The sequence below is a fragment of the Maylandia zebra genome, linkage group LG5 (genome assembly GCF_041146795.1).
Source record: "Maylandia zebra isolate NMK-2024a linkage group LG5, Mzebra_GT3a, whole genome shotgun sequence".
Lineage (NCBI taxonomy): Eukaryota > Metazoa > Chordata > Actinopteri > Cichliformes > Cichlidae > Maylandia > Maylandia zebra.
In genome coordinates this window covers 38,363,845-38,380,242 of record NC_135171.1, presented here as the reverse complement: position 1 = coordinate 38,380,242, position 16,398 = coordinate 38,363,845, and the positions used below count along the sequence as shown (strand labels likewise).

Here is a 16,398-nt window from a genome sequence, read left to right as displayed (position 1 = left end):
GTACAGACATTTTTTTTCTGAAGTTAATCATTTTATTTTATGGATCTAAAAAATGGTATTCGTAGCAAAACAAATTTCCAGAGGATTTATATATATATATATAAAAACATCTTTAGATGCACAACACACCTTCCAACACTAATATCGTATGCTGACTTTATCACAGGGAGAGTATAAAATCAGTTTCTTTTGGTGTAGGGATTTGGAAAAAATCCCTCCATTCTGTAGCTGTATTCATTTGACTCTCTCTTTGTCGGTTTTCATTTCCCCGTCGGCCAATCCAGCATTTCATTAGTCCTCAGTGCCAATACCACATTGTCTTAGATCCTGTCACGGCTTTGCCTTAAGCTAATACCCATCTTGCTCTCTCTCTCTGTGTACATCTTGTTCCCGTTCTCCACTATCATACCTCGACCCATACTTAGACTAACCTCCATCCTTTTTTCTTTCCCTTTTTAAATTTCACTTCTTCTTGCCCTTTTGAGGTGCAGGCTCAGGGTTCTTCCCCTCAGCCAGGGCTAGCTGTTTCTTAAGGTCCAACAGTTTGGCCACCTCTGCTGTGATCACGGCCTTCTCTGCTTTCTGGGCTTTGAGTGCTCGGACCTTCTCCCCCTGTGATGAGTAAAATTAAACAGTTGTTGAGAATTTCAGAATGAAATCACAAAAGCAACGATTTGTAGTTTTGCAAATGTGCGTTTTTGTCTGCAGAAGGACGTCGCCCTAAACGAATTTCCAAATATTTGACAGCAACAATCGTGACTGAAAGTATCTTGTAACATATGAAAAAAAAAATTCTATTATAATTTTTTTTTTAGAAATCTACAAATTACAAAAAAATTTTCAAAAAAGAAATAACAGATTTTATACTTAACGAATAAATTCAGCACGTGCAACAAATGTTTGGTGTATGTGCGTTACTTCCGGAATGTTAGACGTTTTTGTTCTTTTGCGGAAAATACAGTACGCTTTGTTATCCAGTTATCAAAAAAATGAATTAAGAATAAAACGCTACATTCAATTTTTATTTCAAATTATTCAAAAATACTGATTACAACGCCGCTTAACATGGAAGAACCGCATTGGCTTTTCTTAGATCAGCAGCGTATTTAAGGCGGCCGGCGCTCTCACCTGCTCCGCCACAGCCTGGGTGAGCTGCTTGGCTTTCTCCGGGTCCACTTGGTTCACCGTCCCCACCTCAACAGCTACAGCAGGAGCTGGCACAGCAGCAGACTGAGCGCTGGCAGCGTTACGAACTGTTGTCTGAAGGTGGAAACGGAGAGAAGATGTTTGAATCGAAGGCATTTTGAGGATTATTTCTACACAGTAATTACTTCATTTCAAACAACACTACTCATCACTCAAAATGCAAGTGGGATCGTATGAGTCAATGAATGGACAATGAATCACAGGAGACACGAGATGATGAGTAAAAATACAAAATTTGAGGATGTGAAATTAGCAGCTAGTGTTAGTGAAGGCATGCGGTAAATCAGCGCTGACACTCCAGAACTACTGTGGACTGACTCTTCACAAACAAATACCACTCAATACCTTCTTCTTAGGTGGTTCGTCTTCAAGCTAGAGGCAAGAGGGTTAAGAAAGGGATTATTTTTTATCTATATGACTGATGCTTAATACATAATTTAAACATTTGCGGTGTGTTTGCGCTATATCGTGTTTTAAAAAGCGGGCAGCTCAATTAAGTACAAATTATTTTTTATGACAGTCTCACAGACACCAGTGAACAGATTTAGATTATCAATTCTTTCTTATTTCATTATTAATTAATATGTTGAACCTATATTACTACGAGACCCGAATGAACTCATGCACAGACCATTAGGTACCATAAACATCAAATACCTGCTGTCCACCAAATTTCTTCTTCAAAGCTTCAATCTGATCCGCCTCCAGTTTCTGGAATAACGGACTGACCTGGGAAAAACGAGTTGGCAGAGGCAATAAAAAGGTAAAAATTAAAAATATATGCAGGAATTTTCAAAAGTTTGCAATCGTCGATCCAGCCTAAGGACAGTATATCTGAAAATTTAACCTGGAGGCTCTGTGCTCATCAGTGAACAAAGAGGATTATGCAAGTAAGTAAGTACATAACTATGTATGAGAAATCGGCAGCGTTTCCGTGATGCCGACCACCACACGGTGAATAGCGTTACACTTCAAACAAATGAGAATATTTGTGTACATGTAAGCGTCCAGATACTTATCCGAGGACAACAACTGCAAATCATTATAGCAGTAGTGTTGGACTTGAGCCTCAGTAGGCACAAACAGATCACCACAATTATACCTGAAGGGACAAGTGGCCTGAGAGAAACTTGCTGCTTGCTCGAAGGCTGAGGCCTCCAAACACAGCCTAGGCTATTATTCTTTATTATTCTATTGTTCTGCTCAGTTGACACACTGTTGCATCCTCATTGTATCACCCAGCATTAACAGATACGTTCCTGTGTCTACACATGTACAACCTGTGTGTAATACGTGTCGCGGTTGTACTCACCGCGCCAATCCGGTGGCCTGCACTCAGGGAACATACAAAGGTGCCATTGCCTTCTAACATGGTGTTGATGCAAGATGGAGGGGCGTTGAGTTGATCCCTGATTGTTTGGCTGACCGCTGGCATATACGGGGAGAGCATCACCGACAGCAAGCACGCAATATTCACAGACACACCAGTCACCGTGCCTGCACGCTGCCTGCAAACAGAGGATAAGTAAGTCGACATCTATAGGTCAAAATGGACAGAAATTAGATCTTAAATACATTTTTTCTACAAAAAATTCAATTTAAGACATTTTGTCTGAGATAAATCAAATTAATTTCTCCTCTAAACAGAGATGTTTACTATTAAAAAAAAGTCATTTTCCCGTCTCTGTTTTATTATAAAATAAAAATTTGTGACTAATAAAATGTAACACAAATCCAGGTACAGGCCTCACCTTTCTGAATCTCCTCCCTTGATCTTCTTCCAGGGTTCATTGACCTGAATGTACTGATTGCCGTGACGAGAGATATTCAGGATGTGTTTCAGCGCATCGCGGATTCTGTGACATATCATATCGATCATTAAGAGCGCGACAATGACAGCAGGACGATTTTCATCAATACTCGAGGCCCAGTCTACTCACATAAAGTTTCAGCTTGTGATATAATTGACAATTTAACTAGTAGTTCAGAAAATTATTTGATAATTTATTTGTACATTTTTGAGTTTTAAATCACTGTGTAAAACAAATTCAAGACAACAGCAGCTCTAAAAAGGTCATTTTAATTAAGCTGGCATGTTTCTGTCTAAATGCTAACATCACCCCACTGCTGTTGCTTGTCACTGCTATGTGATTCTTACTTGATTTTGTCCATGAGCTGGATGTACTGCTGCAGCTCCCAGCTCACCAGAGCCAGAAGCTTCTTATCTTCCTCCTGTAGCTCCATCACAGGCACACAGCCCTCAAAGAACTTGGTGACAAACATGCCGGCTCTGGAGAAGAAAGCGAGAGGAGGCTTTTTACAAAGCAGATAAACAACAGGGGTCAGAGGAAAATGCTGGAATGAAGAGAGACGAAGCGAGAGACTTGGGGAGGGGGTGCGAGAGCAAAACGAGGGAAGGGCAGGTTGCTAGACTTGCTAATTGTTTATAAATTATAGATTTTGTTGCCATATGTAATTGCAATGCTCTCCTTATTTAAACCAACACAACAGTGCACTGCGTGGAGTCGCTTCTCAGTTCCTTGTTTGCTTCTAAACTGTAGCTGTGTCTGGAACATGTCATTTTTGATATGAGTCTTATGTGCGCATCAGGAGGACGTTCGTGGTGAGAAAGTTTTTGTCGTGGCTGATGCAACACACTGTTCTATATTTTACACGTCTCTTAGCCTCTGAGGAAGGTCTGCGAGACCAAAATGCTTTGACAAGAATGTCAAATTTACAATGAACTGAGATTCTGATGTGTGAACAGAAACTTTGTGTGTCCTTTTGTTTGTTTTAGCCTTCTAATTAGTGAAACTGACATTCCCTAAGGGTTTTCATTCAGGGGGAATAAAGAACAATATTATTACTGGTAAAATGAGTGAGTCTACAGCAGTATTTTTGCTAGTAAATATGGGCATTTAGCCATATTTGTTTGTTAATTGGCATCAAAATATTTTTAATACACAGCATTTACATGGTACAAAGTCTTCTATAAATTTGTATGTGTGTCTAAGATGGACCCACTGTCACTAATGATGTTGTGATTCAGGGGTTGGATCCAGGCAGGACAGAACTTCTTTTCTGAAGCAGAACACTTACTCCTCCAACACCTTAGGCTGGTTGCAATCTACAAGATATTTTCGAACCAATTAGGGATCAGCATTGCTGCCCGAGACCAATTTTGAAGATCAAGGTACTTTGGGAAAAAAAAGCTGCTGAGAAAAATCTTTGATGTGGGATTTAACCCTGATCTTTTAAAAATCATTTGAGGCGATGTAATTGGGGCTAAATTACGCCATCCCAAACAAATTTGGAAAACTGGGTGAATCTCTTGTAATAGTTAAAGTACAACAATCTGAAAAGTTCGTTGTTAATTGGACTGGATGACAGTTTTATTGCATATTTACTTTCTGAGTGAAACTTCTGCAGAGACTGTGAGCAACTTGAGGATGTAGACTGCCCCATTTTTTATATCGCTAGTGGTTGAGATGAACTAATAACATTATAAGAGACAGCTTAAAAAAAAAAGACCCAGAAAAACAAGTATTTGTATGTAATAACCTAACATGAGACTGGTTCGAGTTTGTTAGGTTTACTGACCATTTTCAGATTCTTAAATTTGTCTAAAGTACATTTTATTTGTAAAACATAAAAAAGAGCAGGAAGTCCCTTTAAAACATCTTGGCTTTTACCAACCTGTTGATGAAATTGCCCAGGTTGTTGAGCAGTTCAGAGTTGTTCTTCAGAGCCATGTCTGCCCAGGAGAAAGCTGAATCCTGTCCCTCTGGACGCACATACAGGAGGTAGAATCTCCACACATCAGAAGGGATACCGGTGTCCTTCGCCATGTCTCCAAACACACCCACACCGCGGCTCTTGGAGAACTTTGTGTCCTCATAATTCAGATATTCTGAGTGAAAGTTACAGCACAGGTTACTGTCAAAACCCAAAGCTTTGACCAAAACGCATAATTACCCATCCAGTAACACTGCACCCATGTTTCATTCATGTGTTTTAAAACAACTTCAAGCATCTGCTGAGAAAACCAAAATCACACAAATACTTAATCAGCCGGCGAAATCAGTCAGTTATAATAAGTGCTTACCTGTGGCAATGAGGTGGTTGACAAGAGTGTAGTTGTCCTGGGCTCCCAGTAGAGAGCAGGGGAACACCACACTGTGAAAAGGCACATTGTCTTTGGCCATGAAGTTGTACAGCTCCACCTGGTGGCAAAGAAAATACAGTGCACTGTGAGGGTGACATCATATTAGATCATCATGAGATCATCCAGTTCAAAGAGGACTTATCTGCTATCCCCAACCCCCCTCTCTGCCTCTCTCTCTCTCCTTCTGCAAATACAGAGCATCACACACTCATAAAACGGGATCAATCCCAGAGTTTTAGATGGAGAGATGAGCCAGTGAGTGAAGAAGATAGTGATGCTTATGTGAGCAAATGCCTGACTTTGATTAGCTATCAGATTTTAGGTCCATTGAGCAGACATGTAAATGAAGAAGCTAACTAAAGAGTACTTGCTTCCTGTTTGACGCTTGTGCTAGATATGTAATTAACTGTGTGTAAGGTTAAAATAAATGTTAAATGGTTCCTCTTTAAAAAACAAAAAAAAACAAAACTAGAACACAAAGGGCGATCCTTAAATAAAAATGATCTAGAAAACTATATTAAGACTGAACATGTTGTGCATTACATCTCATAGGGCAAATCTTGATCAGCCGTATATATCCTTCACCACAATCTCTTGTGTACAAATGATAGCCGTGGGAGTAAAACTAAACGCTAATGTCTTTCTCTGTTGCACATCAGAGTTATATGGAGCTAGGAAATACACCACATTCTAATGAAAAAGACCAGATGGGGGAGTAAAAAAAGCTATTAGATCCATTCACTGTGGAAAAGGGGACAAAAATCTGTGCCAAGCTTGTGCATCAGTACTGTCTACGGCTCATGAATTTTGACATTTGTTGGGGTCTGGGCTAGGGGGGTGGTACCTGATGGGGATTCTTCCACCACTTTTCCCATTCGTTGGTGTAGTTGGCCGTAATGGACAGATAACCAATGGGGGCATCAAACCACACGTAGAACACCTACAAAGACAGAAAGCGAGTACCAAATGATAAGAGTCCAAATTTTCTGTTTTGTTACAGAAACTAATAATGATGACAAAAGGAAAAATAGAAAAAAAATTGAAAGAATGAATTCTAAGGATGCACAGAGACCTGATCAGAAATGGCATCCTTGGAGTATTTGTGTGCAAGAAAAAAAAAAGTTCCAGAAGTGTGTGCTAAAAGTTATTAATATGTTTTGATAAGCCAAACCTAAAAAATCTGATATTACATATTGATATTATGTATTATATTTCAGTCAGTGCAGCTTTTGTGACGAGGTTATGAAGCACAAAGTCATTTTAGTTGTTAAAAACACGACTTTAGATATGAAGTCAAAGAGAAAAAATTGATTGGATTAAGCATGTTTTCAAAGTCTGCAGAAATACCAAACTAAACATCAAGAAAACGAGATCTGTGATGTAACCATTTCCTTTTAAATAGAAGCAGACCTTCTCTTTAAAGTCAGCGTGAGGTACTGGTGTTCCCCACTGCAGGTCTCTGGTGATGCAGCGAGGTTTGAGTCCATCTCTTAGCCAGGAGCGAGTGATCTGTTTGGCATTTGCTGTCCAATCTCCTGTGCTGGTTGACTTCTCCAGCCACTGCTCCAACTGACTTTCCAGCTGCACAGGAGAAAGAGGAGAATGAAAATGCTGACAAAATACACCCAGTGTCTTAACTCTAAAGCACAGCTTTTGAAAGACTAAAGCTGTTTATATAATAACATTACCGCAGGGATAACTGCTTTCCACAAGCTGTCTTTCAATGATACCTTAAACTTACTAAACTGGATTACTTTGCCTCCATCCCTGTGACCAAAGAAGCACTGTATGAACTGAGAATGGACGGCTCAGGGCATTCAATGAAGTGTGAAAATCATACCTTTGGCAGGTCCAGGAAAAGATGCTTAGAGGAGCGGATGACTGGAGTCTGCCTACAGACCTTACATTGAGGTTCCTGGAAGAAAACACGGCCAACACCGATAATCATTGATTATAGCAACATTTGACAAGAATTTTTACTCTGAATTTACCAATTTAATTTTACAAAAATAATTTTAAGAGTGTGAACGCAGCAGTACATTAACAACTCTAGAAAGTCTTCTAGATTTACAGTTTTCTACCACAGGGGAAAATAAATATTGTAACAGAGGCATAATATGCGTTCTCCAGCGGCAATCTAAAAAGCCCAGAAACACAAGTGATGCATACTGGCATATTTTAGAAAGGGTACTATAATCTCCAAGTACATTCCCGAAGTACTAGGAGATTATTTTTCCATTAATATTTATATTTTCATATTAGCAATGAGTAAAAACAAAAGAAAACCAGAAACAGTTTACATCATTATATCATATTTTTAGTTCCCAACACAATATCGCACAAATCCTTAGCACTAACGTTACTCAAATGAATCCAAACTCTGACTATAAAAGGACAAAAATTACTATATAAATTTGTTAAAGTATTTGCAAAAATGTATACATATAAATATAAATGTGAGGCTTCTTAGGTGCTGTAAGAATGATGACATATATAATGCCCATATACCAGTATCCTTTCCAAATGTTGCCAATATGAACAAAGGCAGTAGAATTTTTAAATAGTTTTAAAGACAAAAGACAGTTTATGAAAGTTTGACTTTCTTTGACCTTGAAGAAGAGATCAGAGGTCCAAAGTATTGTGATATTTAGAGTCCTCATACAGTTGATCCCCAGTATTCACAAACGTCTGCTAATAGCTGAAATTCCCCTCTAGACCCCTTCTAAAAACACTTATTTACCTATTTTAATAATTGAAACTCCAAATATGACTTAAACTATCACTTAAAAAAAAAAAATCATAAAAAAATGTATTTGGTCATAAAAATAAAGTGAAAATAATTCAAATGTTTTAGATGAGACTGAAAATAAAATTTATAAAAAAAAATGTTTTAGATGTGCTCTACAAAGAAAAAAAAAAAAAAAAAATTTTTTCGAATAGGCGAATTTTCTTTTTTTTTTTTCTTTTTTTTTTCTTCATCCATTCGTTTTTATTTAGTTATCGTCATGTTTTTGCCAGAAAAAAATAGTTGTTGAATAGGCGAATTTTCCGCGAATAATTTGAAGTTACGTTCCACAGAAAAATCTTTTTGTTGTCAGTTTTTGACAAATAAATAATTGAAAACCTAGAAAAAACGTAGTGAACGTTTGCTAACATGACCCCACTCCCCTACAAAGCCTTCTTAGACCACAATCAAAGATTTTCAAGCTTTCATGTTCACAGACAGAATCCCACACACACAAACACTACCAGAAACAAAAACATAGTAATTATGTGTGAGTTGTCAAGAACTTTCTTCCACCACAATTCTCTCTATAGTCATCAATAGTTATGCCCTCTACAATGATATGAGACGTACAGGCTGCTCTTCCACACTCACCCTGAGGTCCACAGCATTGATGAGTCGTCCACACTTGTCACACTGGTCACCACGAGCTTCAGGGTAACTGCAGTGTGGACAGATACCTTCTACAAAGCGGTCAGCCAGGAATCGCTGACAGTTTTCACAACGTAGCTGCTCCACTGTGTCTTCTATTAGGAAACCACGCTCATGAAGTCGCCAGAAAATATCTTGAGCTATCCTGAAAGATTAACAGAGGAACAAGATGGTTAAAAGGGTTTCTTTAGGATTATAGACAATGACCTGTGTTAGATACAGCGATACGGTCTTATGTTGAGATCATTTATTAAAGCCTGATCACAGTTTGGGGAGTTTTTTTGCCAGCATGGATCAATGCTGCTCTTTTATGTTGGTTAGAAATGGACGTAAACTTTCTCAGCAAATATGGCCAGGGAAAAAAAAATACATAAGAAAAAAAATCAAGAGAAGATGGTTGGTTGATACTACTGAGTGATAAGAAAAATATGAAGCAAAAAAGAATTAAAACAAAAAAATCAAACAAACAACAAACCCCCCCCCAAAAAAACGACAATTCAGCTGTGGGCTGGTAAATGTAAAATCTAAGGCCTAACCTCCTTTCAATGGATCAAGTCAAAAGCCTTTAATCTGTGGGCTGTTTATTTCTCAAAGCACACTGCACTGGTGCATGGTGCTTGATGTCTTTTATGTTGTACTTTATCAAAGCTAAGGTCCCAAAACAAGAGTTTTTATCTTTGTAGTCCTTGTCAGTGTGCAATAACTAGAATTTAGGACTAATCTTTCGTGAAGAAAAGGCCATGCCTCAGAGGTGTGACTCAGAGATCCCACGATACGATGTTACCATAACGTGATATTACTGAAATTGTGGACATTTTGCATTATGCTGAGTACTGGAATAACACTTACTATGAATTTTATCCATTTTAACTGCAATTTATCTCCTCAGAGTTAAACTTTGTCAATATCTGTGTTATCCAATAGATACAAAGTTGAAGTGATCTTTCTTTGGTAATGCTTTTGCTACAAAACGTTTTAAGCCTCCCAAATGTTGCCATAAGATGGAGTCAGTCTGCTACCAGTCTCCAGTTGAATCTAATTGAGCTGGCAATTACATACAACCGGTTTCTGATTACACAGCAATTAACACAGCAATAAACTGTCAAAAAAATAAATTAAAAAAAAATCCCCACCCATGACAGCCACCCATCCTTTCACAAATGTTTCTAGCAGCAGTCTGCACGACCAGCTGACGAGTTTTACACACCTGTGGCCATGAAAGTGTTTGGAAACACTCGAGTTCAATGATTTGGATGAGTAAGCAAATGCTTTTGGCAAAATAATATACAACTCAGCATTTCTGTGTATTATTTAAACACACAGAAAAAAGAAACAATTTGTGTTGTTAGTGCATTTAGGAGACTAGACAGAGGGACAGAGGGCGAATGGAGGAAATGGTCTGGGGTGGACTTGAACTTAGTCCCTCTGCAGAACCTTTGATGCATGAGTCGCCAGGTCAACGCATATTTCCACCCTTTACAGACATTTCTAATTACAGAATTCAGTAAAGCCTTGGGAAGTAGGCAGTAGTAACCTACATTTAAAAGCCATGCTGTATAATCTCTGAGATTAAGAGAAGTACAGTTTATGGTTTATGGTTAATTTATGGTTAGACTTCCACTACTGGTATCTAGGGCAAGATTATACTAATCCGATGTTAGATCATTTTATAGTATACGGAAACACTAATGTTTTCATTCATCAGACCCACATCCAGCCTATGTCAGGACTCTGGTCAAAAAAACATGATCTTATATTCTGCTGGCTTCTCTGTTTAACCTCCTAAGACCCGAACTCTTCCACGGCATGCATTTTTAATTTCTCTTTGATATCTGGGCATATTGGGACCTGATGAATGTAAAAAAAAAAAGAATTACCAGATTTTTTCCCCCCCGATTTTTGTTTCTAAGAAAAATCAGAGCCACATATGGGGATATTCGTTTAAAATTCCGATAGAACAGTAGCAGTATAATGTCCTCGTAAGTGGATATCAGGCCATTGTTGAGCAAAATTTATTATTTTGGTCTAAATAACCCAAAATGTGATGTCCACATATGTGGACGCCAGGTCCTAGGAGGTTAAAGATACTTGTGTTTCTTGAAAGAACAACCTTGTCTTAAAGTACCAATTTAAGAATAGACTCATTTGTTCTCACCCATGTCCTTGGACAGGCCCTCTCACTTACTCTGTCTGCTTCTCGGTGGTGGTTCTGCCAAAATAGTCAAAGTCAATCTGGAACCATTTGTAGATGCTGGAGTGAACAGCGTGGTACTTGTCACAGATCTGTTGGGGTGTCAGGCCCTCCTCTCTGGCCTTGTTCTCTGTAGCAGTGCCATACTCATCTGTGCCACACACAAACAACATATTCCAGCCTCGTAGGTGGCCATACCTAGCAGAAGCAGATGGAGTAAGGTGTGGAAGAGTTATGACTCAAAGATGATGAGTGAAAAAACATAGAACAAGTATACACAGGCCTTTCCATTACACATCTACAAGAATGTCTGTGTATTCAGGTACTGTTTGTAAAGTCTGCATTTGCTGAAAGGAACAATGATTGTTTTTCCAACAGATTACAAAATGTAATTCCTACCTGGAGAAGACATCAGCACTGAGGACACAGCCAATAATGTTACCCAGGTGAGGAACATTATTGACATAGGGCAAGGCGCTGGTCACCAGGACATTTCGCTTGCCCTCCTGAGGCAAACTAGTGGGAAAAAAAACAGAACTAAATTTTAGCTGGCATTAACAGTATACATGTGTGTGAAATGATGGTGCCATTAATAACTTACATGGGGTGTTGCTTTTTTGTAGCTGGAGGGCAAGTGTTCAAACCCTTACTCCAAGTGAGAGCTGCTGCTTCCATCTCCTCCTCTGAAACAACACGCTCACCTCCTTCTTCCTAATCAAACCAGGAGACAAAGACAATCATTATCCACGACATATTCTCCGCTATTATAGCATCATCTGCTATCCACACATTCACTGACTTCCTATAAATGTGTGTTCTAACATTTGCTCTTAAATCTGACTGACACTTTTAAAATACTGTGCTTTCAAAGAGTATAAACCATGTTTGTGGAAGTGCATGCGTCTATAGGTTAATGAAAACCAACAATGATAAGTTTTCCTAGAAACCTAATGTGTTGTTTGGAAGAAAGGCACTAAATTTATGCCTCTCAGTAAGAACACATTCAGTCTAATAGTTATCTCGATGATATACTGTTGCAGGTACCTCAGCAGAGTTGCTATTACATGGCTGTGTCTCTCTGCACTGGCTGCTCTGAGGAGCAGGCTGCTTCTGCATATAGCTTTTCATGCCCTGCAGACCTTTTCCCTGTAGCACTTTCTGAGCAGCAGACTGACAAGCGTTCATAGCAGCCACACGGTCAAACCAAGCCTTCAAAGACTTGTGTTCACCTGAAAAGAGATCAGGAGATGGAAGGTGAAATTTTGTAAAATACGTGAAAAAGAGAAATCAGAAATTAAACATTCAAAGATTAAATTGAATGAAAAAGTAAGTTAAATAAAGCAAAGCAAAAGGGAAATAGCCAGCAATACATGTCAAATAATAATGGATTTTAAAATGCATTCATATTTACCCAGTGTTAGTGAAGAATCAGATAAAACAGGAAAGAATCCGGCCCACAAAACAAGATCAGCAGCGGAAACAGAATCCTGAAACACAGCACAGTTAATTCAACATTAGTTTAAAGCAATTGCTAAATACTGTTTCTGAATTAACAATGTTTTGAAATCCCCAAGCAAAGGAGAAGAGGGATTCATCTTTGCACCTGCAACTTTCTATATAGAGAACAACCATGAAGGGGACTACTTACAGCTTTTATGTGCTTGCATCTCACTAAAAAAGTACTACACCTACAGCTAAGACTTCCTTGCTGTGTGCACTTACGGCACTTTTTCTTTAGTTTTATAGAAAAATGTTGCCAGAGGAGCCAGATCTGGCCCAATGGAGTTGCTCAGTCAAGCTCAGATAAACTTTAAAAGAGATATTTTGAACTTTTGACTTACTGACTTCTATCAAGTATATATTTTGTAGATTGAAAAAGCCTGAAAATGTGTTTTCTTTATTTTCTAAATGTACTCACACAATAGACTTTTCAGTCATAGCATTATGACCTCCTGCCTAATATTGTGTTGGTCTCTCTTTTGCTACCAAAGCAGCCCTGACAAATCGAGGCACAGACTCCACTTAGACCCCTGAAGGTGTGCTGCGGTAACTGGTACCAAGATGTAAGCAACAAAACCTTTAGGTCGTGTAAGTTGCGAGGTAGGACATCCTTGGGTTGGACTTGTTTGTGCAGCACATTCCACAGATGATTGATTGGATTGAGATCTGGGGAATCTGGAGGCCAAGTCAACACCTCAAACTCATTCCTGTGGAAACCACCGTTTCTTTGTAGCAGAGCTTGAAAAGAGGCCACAGCTGAAAAAGGCCACAGTCATTGGGGAATACCGTTTTCATGAAATGGTGTACATAGTCTGCAACAATGCTGACAATTCTGAGACCTTTCATTCAGAACCAGCATTACCTTTTCAGCAATCTGCACTACCAGCAGCTTGTTTGTTGGATTGGACCACATGGGCCGGCTTCACTGCCCACACATATCGTGAACTTGTGCAGCCCATGACCCTGTTGCTGGTTCACTACTGTTCCTTCCTTGGACCACTGTTGATAGCTACTGACCACTTCAGACAAGGAAATCCCACAAGAGCATTTTTCCTGCTTTGAAGACATCAACTTTGAGAACAAAATGTGAACTTGCTCCCTAATATATCCCACATACCAACAGCTGCCACAATGAAAAGATAATCAGTGTTATTCACTTCCCCTGTCAGTGGTCATAATGTTATGCCTGACTGGGGTATATTACAGGTAAACATGCACTGAAAAAAGAAGATACACAGGAGACCATACTGTACCCCAGTTAAATAAGGTGCGTTCCTTTTGCTCAAGCTTTGTTCCAAGACGTTTATGGGACCCTGGAGAACCTTGGACACCTCTGAACTCTTCCCCTGCAGCACTGCCATGTGAAGAGCCTGCTGCAATGCAGGCTGCGCAAAAAGGACAAAACAGGATTAATAACAATTTACCAAGCAAGTGTGACTGAGGTCAGAGAATTACTTGGACTGCTTAACGCTTGTTTCCGTACATTGTTCTTTTGATAGCGTGAGTTTTAATAATTTAGCAGCATGGATTTATATCCGCTTTTCCATGAGGTTTATAGAAGTACAGTAAGAGGATTCTGCACAAGAGAACGTACAAAAGCATGAACTGAAAATAGTTTTAACACAGCAGATTAACACCAAACTAAAAGGTCTGCTTATTTATGTAGAGTATACCTGAAGAACTGTGGCCTCCCATTCCAGCCATTGATCGCAAAGCTCACTGCATTCTTGTCCATTTACTTCAAACAGGTATCTAAGGGATTCAAAACACATGGTAAGAGATATATTTTATACTTGCTGCTAAAATGGGTAAAGCATAAAAACATCGTTTTGGTTCTATTGGTTGCCATCTTTATTTTATTTATTTATTTATTTAAGTTAAAATCCACTGTGGGGGTGTACAGAAGACAAACTACAAACTTTGCATCTTTTTCAAGCAAATTATTGACCTAACTGTATACTACCACTCATAAAGAGCCAAGCAAAAAGGCCTATGTGAAGTTTACTGACCGGCAGATGGCATTGGAACTGAAAAGGTATTGTCCACTGGGCAGGGCCAAAGCTGGCAATGTTGGACGGCTGAGGAAAGGCACCACCCTTTCTGGGAAAATGGAAAAAGAGACAAAACCTTTTAACAAATATTATACTCCTGGACTAGTTGGATTAATATTGTTTATTAAATCTAGGCGGAAAATGTAGTCACATGTTTCAGTCAGAGCACAGATTTTTAATAGTGGCTCACGAATGGTGGTTCTTTATACGGCATTATTACAGCAGACATTTATATTTTATTGCATTCACCTGAAGTAACGAGCAACATTTTGAATTTGGTATAAAAATGCTTTTTAAACTGTGTGGGGTTTTTTCACTGTCTCTAAGACAGTTTATATGCGAGTAGTCACATGCCAGATGGCTCTTGGTATTCATCTCTGTGATTCAAGATTAGCACCCATCTGGGGTTAGGATGAAGCTGGAGTTTGTTACCATTTTATTAGAAACTATTTCACAGAATACTAAATTAAAACTTACTGCTAAACCTAAGCAAGTTTTCCAAAGGGCCATTATTGTCAAGTATAGGTCAGAACTATGAGTCCCAAATACTCTACTAAAACCTCTCTCAACTGTGGAATGAAGTCGGGGTACCAGGAAAGAACCCACGGACACGGGAAGAACATGTACACAGCTGCTTTTTCTGTCTGACTTCGCCGTGCTAAAGGCTTTTTGGCTTCCTGGATTCCTAACTGTGACTTTGTTGGGTGTAGACAAAACCCACCAAACAGGAATAACAGTGCTGGACATGTATGCCACATCACATTTTGGCACACTTAAGTCTGCCTTGTGTCAGCTTTGGTGAAATATGTCCGTTTCACAGCAACAATAAAGCAATGAATAAAGAAAAACATGTTTCTCCAAACGTGTTCTACCTGTTGGCTTTTCTAATTCTGAGACAGTGAAATATCCTACAAAACATAATCATACCTAGGATAAACTCACACTGTTTATATATAGATATGTACTTTATTAATAAAAACAACACAGTCTTCTAACTTTATAATGGTAAGCTAATTCAAACAGACGGTAGCTGTAGCTGCACACTGGCTAAAAAACAAACAAACAAACACCCCGACATGAAGCTGGACAAGCAAACAAGTCTAAAACATGACAAACGAACGGTGATTTCCAGTAAAGCTAATTCTAGCCGCTTCTCAGACGCAGATATTGTTCTCTACATTCATTGTGACTGTCACTCACAGACAGATGCCACCAGAAGAAGGCTGGCTAACCAGCTAGTTCGCTAGTACACAGTCACAACCGTTAAAGGACAAGTTTAGCTCAGACCTGCATAAAACTTGCATAATGGCTAGCATGTTTTACCAAAACACTGTCGTTATTAGTTATAATTACAGGTAATTACACAGAGGAATGCTAACCTCACTAGGTTTTCTTACCATCGTGGTTGACAAACTGGACGCCGCACTGCACTCCCGTCGCTTCTAACGCTGCTAGCGCCTTCAGGCAGTGCGGGTTGCCTTCACTTACGAACAGATTCATTTGTCCGTTGGTTGCCACACAAACTAAAGACTGGTTGTTATTTTTTATCACTTTTAAACAAGACAAGCCGCTGCTCAGTAGTAACTTCGCCGGCGAGTGCTGACCACGCTGATGCAAACACTGTCGGCGCCGTTAAAAATGACGGGGATGTAGTTTTAGGATGTTTAACGAGCCGCTCAGAGAAGCAGTAGTTCCCTGTTTAGTTGACTACACCTCCCATAAACCCTTTCCCAAACAGTCATTTTGGCAGTAACGAGGTGTGCTTGCGTTTGTTAATAGATCAACATCTCCGGGCGGAGTACACTGTTCGTGTTGTGCGCTCTCTGACGGAACACGCCGCAGAGTATAA

The 16,398-nt window shown here is 39.2% G+C and overlaps 1 protein-coding gene across 3 annotated transcripts; it reads right to left on the bottom strand.

The window, feature by feature from the left end:
* Positions 1–15: 15 nt before the first annotated feature.
* Positions 16–16,222, bottom strand: mars1 (methionyl-tRNA synthetase 1). 3 transcript variants are annotated; one of them, XM_004547691.5, is made up of 22 exons: positions 15,947–16,222; positions 14,508–14,598; positions 14,172–14,250; positions 13,752–13,883; positions 12,410–12,485; positions 12,043–12,227; positions 11,600–11,709; positions 11,398–11,514; positions 10,993–11,196; positions 8,751–8,952; positions 7,212–7,286; positions 6,782–6,952; positions 6,216–6,311; positions 5,312–5,429; positions 4,903–5,116; positions 3,365–3,496; positions 2,958–3,062; positions 2,519–2,714; positions 1,864–1,935; positions 1,552–1,578; positions 1,129–1,260; positions 16–612 (listed from the first exon to the last, which is right to left on the bottom strand). In XM_004547691.5, exons 1-22 carry the CDS (start codon positions 16,047–16,049, stop codon positions 463–465), a joined length of 2,787 nt encoding a protein of 928 aa, XP_004547748.2. In that variant the 5' UTR covers positions 16,050–16,222; the 3' UTR covers positions 16–462. The 3 variants fall into 3 exon arrangements, with proteins under 3 accessions (XP_004547748.2, XP_004547749.2, XP_023010852.2); XM_004547692.5 differs by lacking the exon at positions 1,552–1,578 and having other exon boundaries at positions 15,947–16,220; XM_023155084.2 differs by lacking the exons at positions 13,752–13,883; positions 14,172–14,250; positions 14,508–14,598; positions 15,947–16,222 and adding an exon at positions 13,076–13,373.
* Between the last annotated feature and the right edge of the window lie 176 nt (positions 16,223–16,398).

Coding starts and splice junctions, on each gene's coding strand:
- mars1 (XM_004547691.5), bottom strand. CDS start 16,049: ATGAATCTGTTCGTAAGTGAAGGCAACCCGCACTGCCTGAAGGCGCTA. Junction 5,430..6,215: donor GGTGGAAGAATCCCCATCAG/GTACCACCCCCC, acceptor CTTTGCCACCAG/GTGGAGCTGTACAACTTCAT. Junction 1,936..2,518: donor CAGGCCACCGGATTGGCGCG/GTGAGTACAACC, acceptor CGTTTTTCCCAG/GTCAGTCCGTTATTCCAGAA.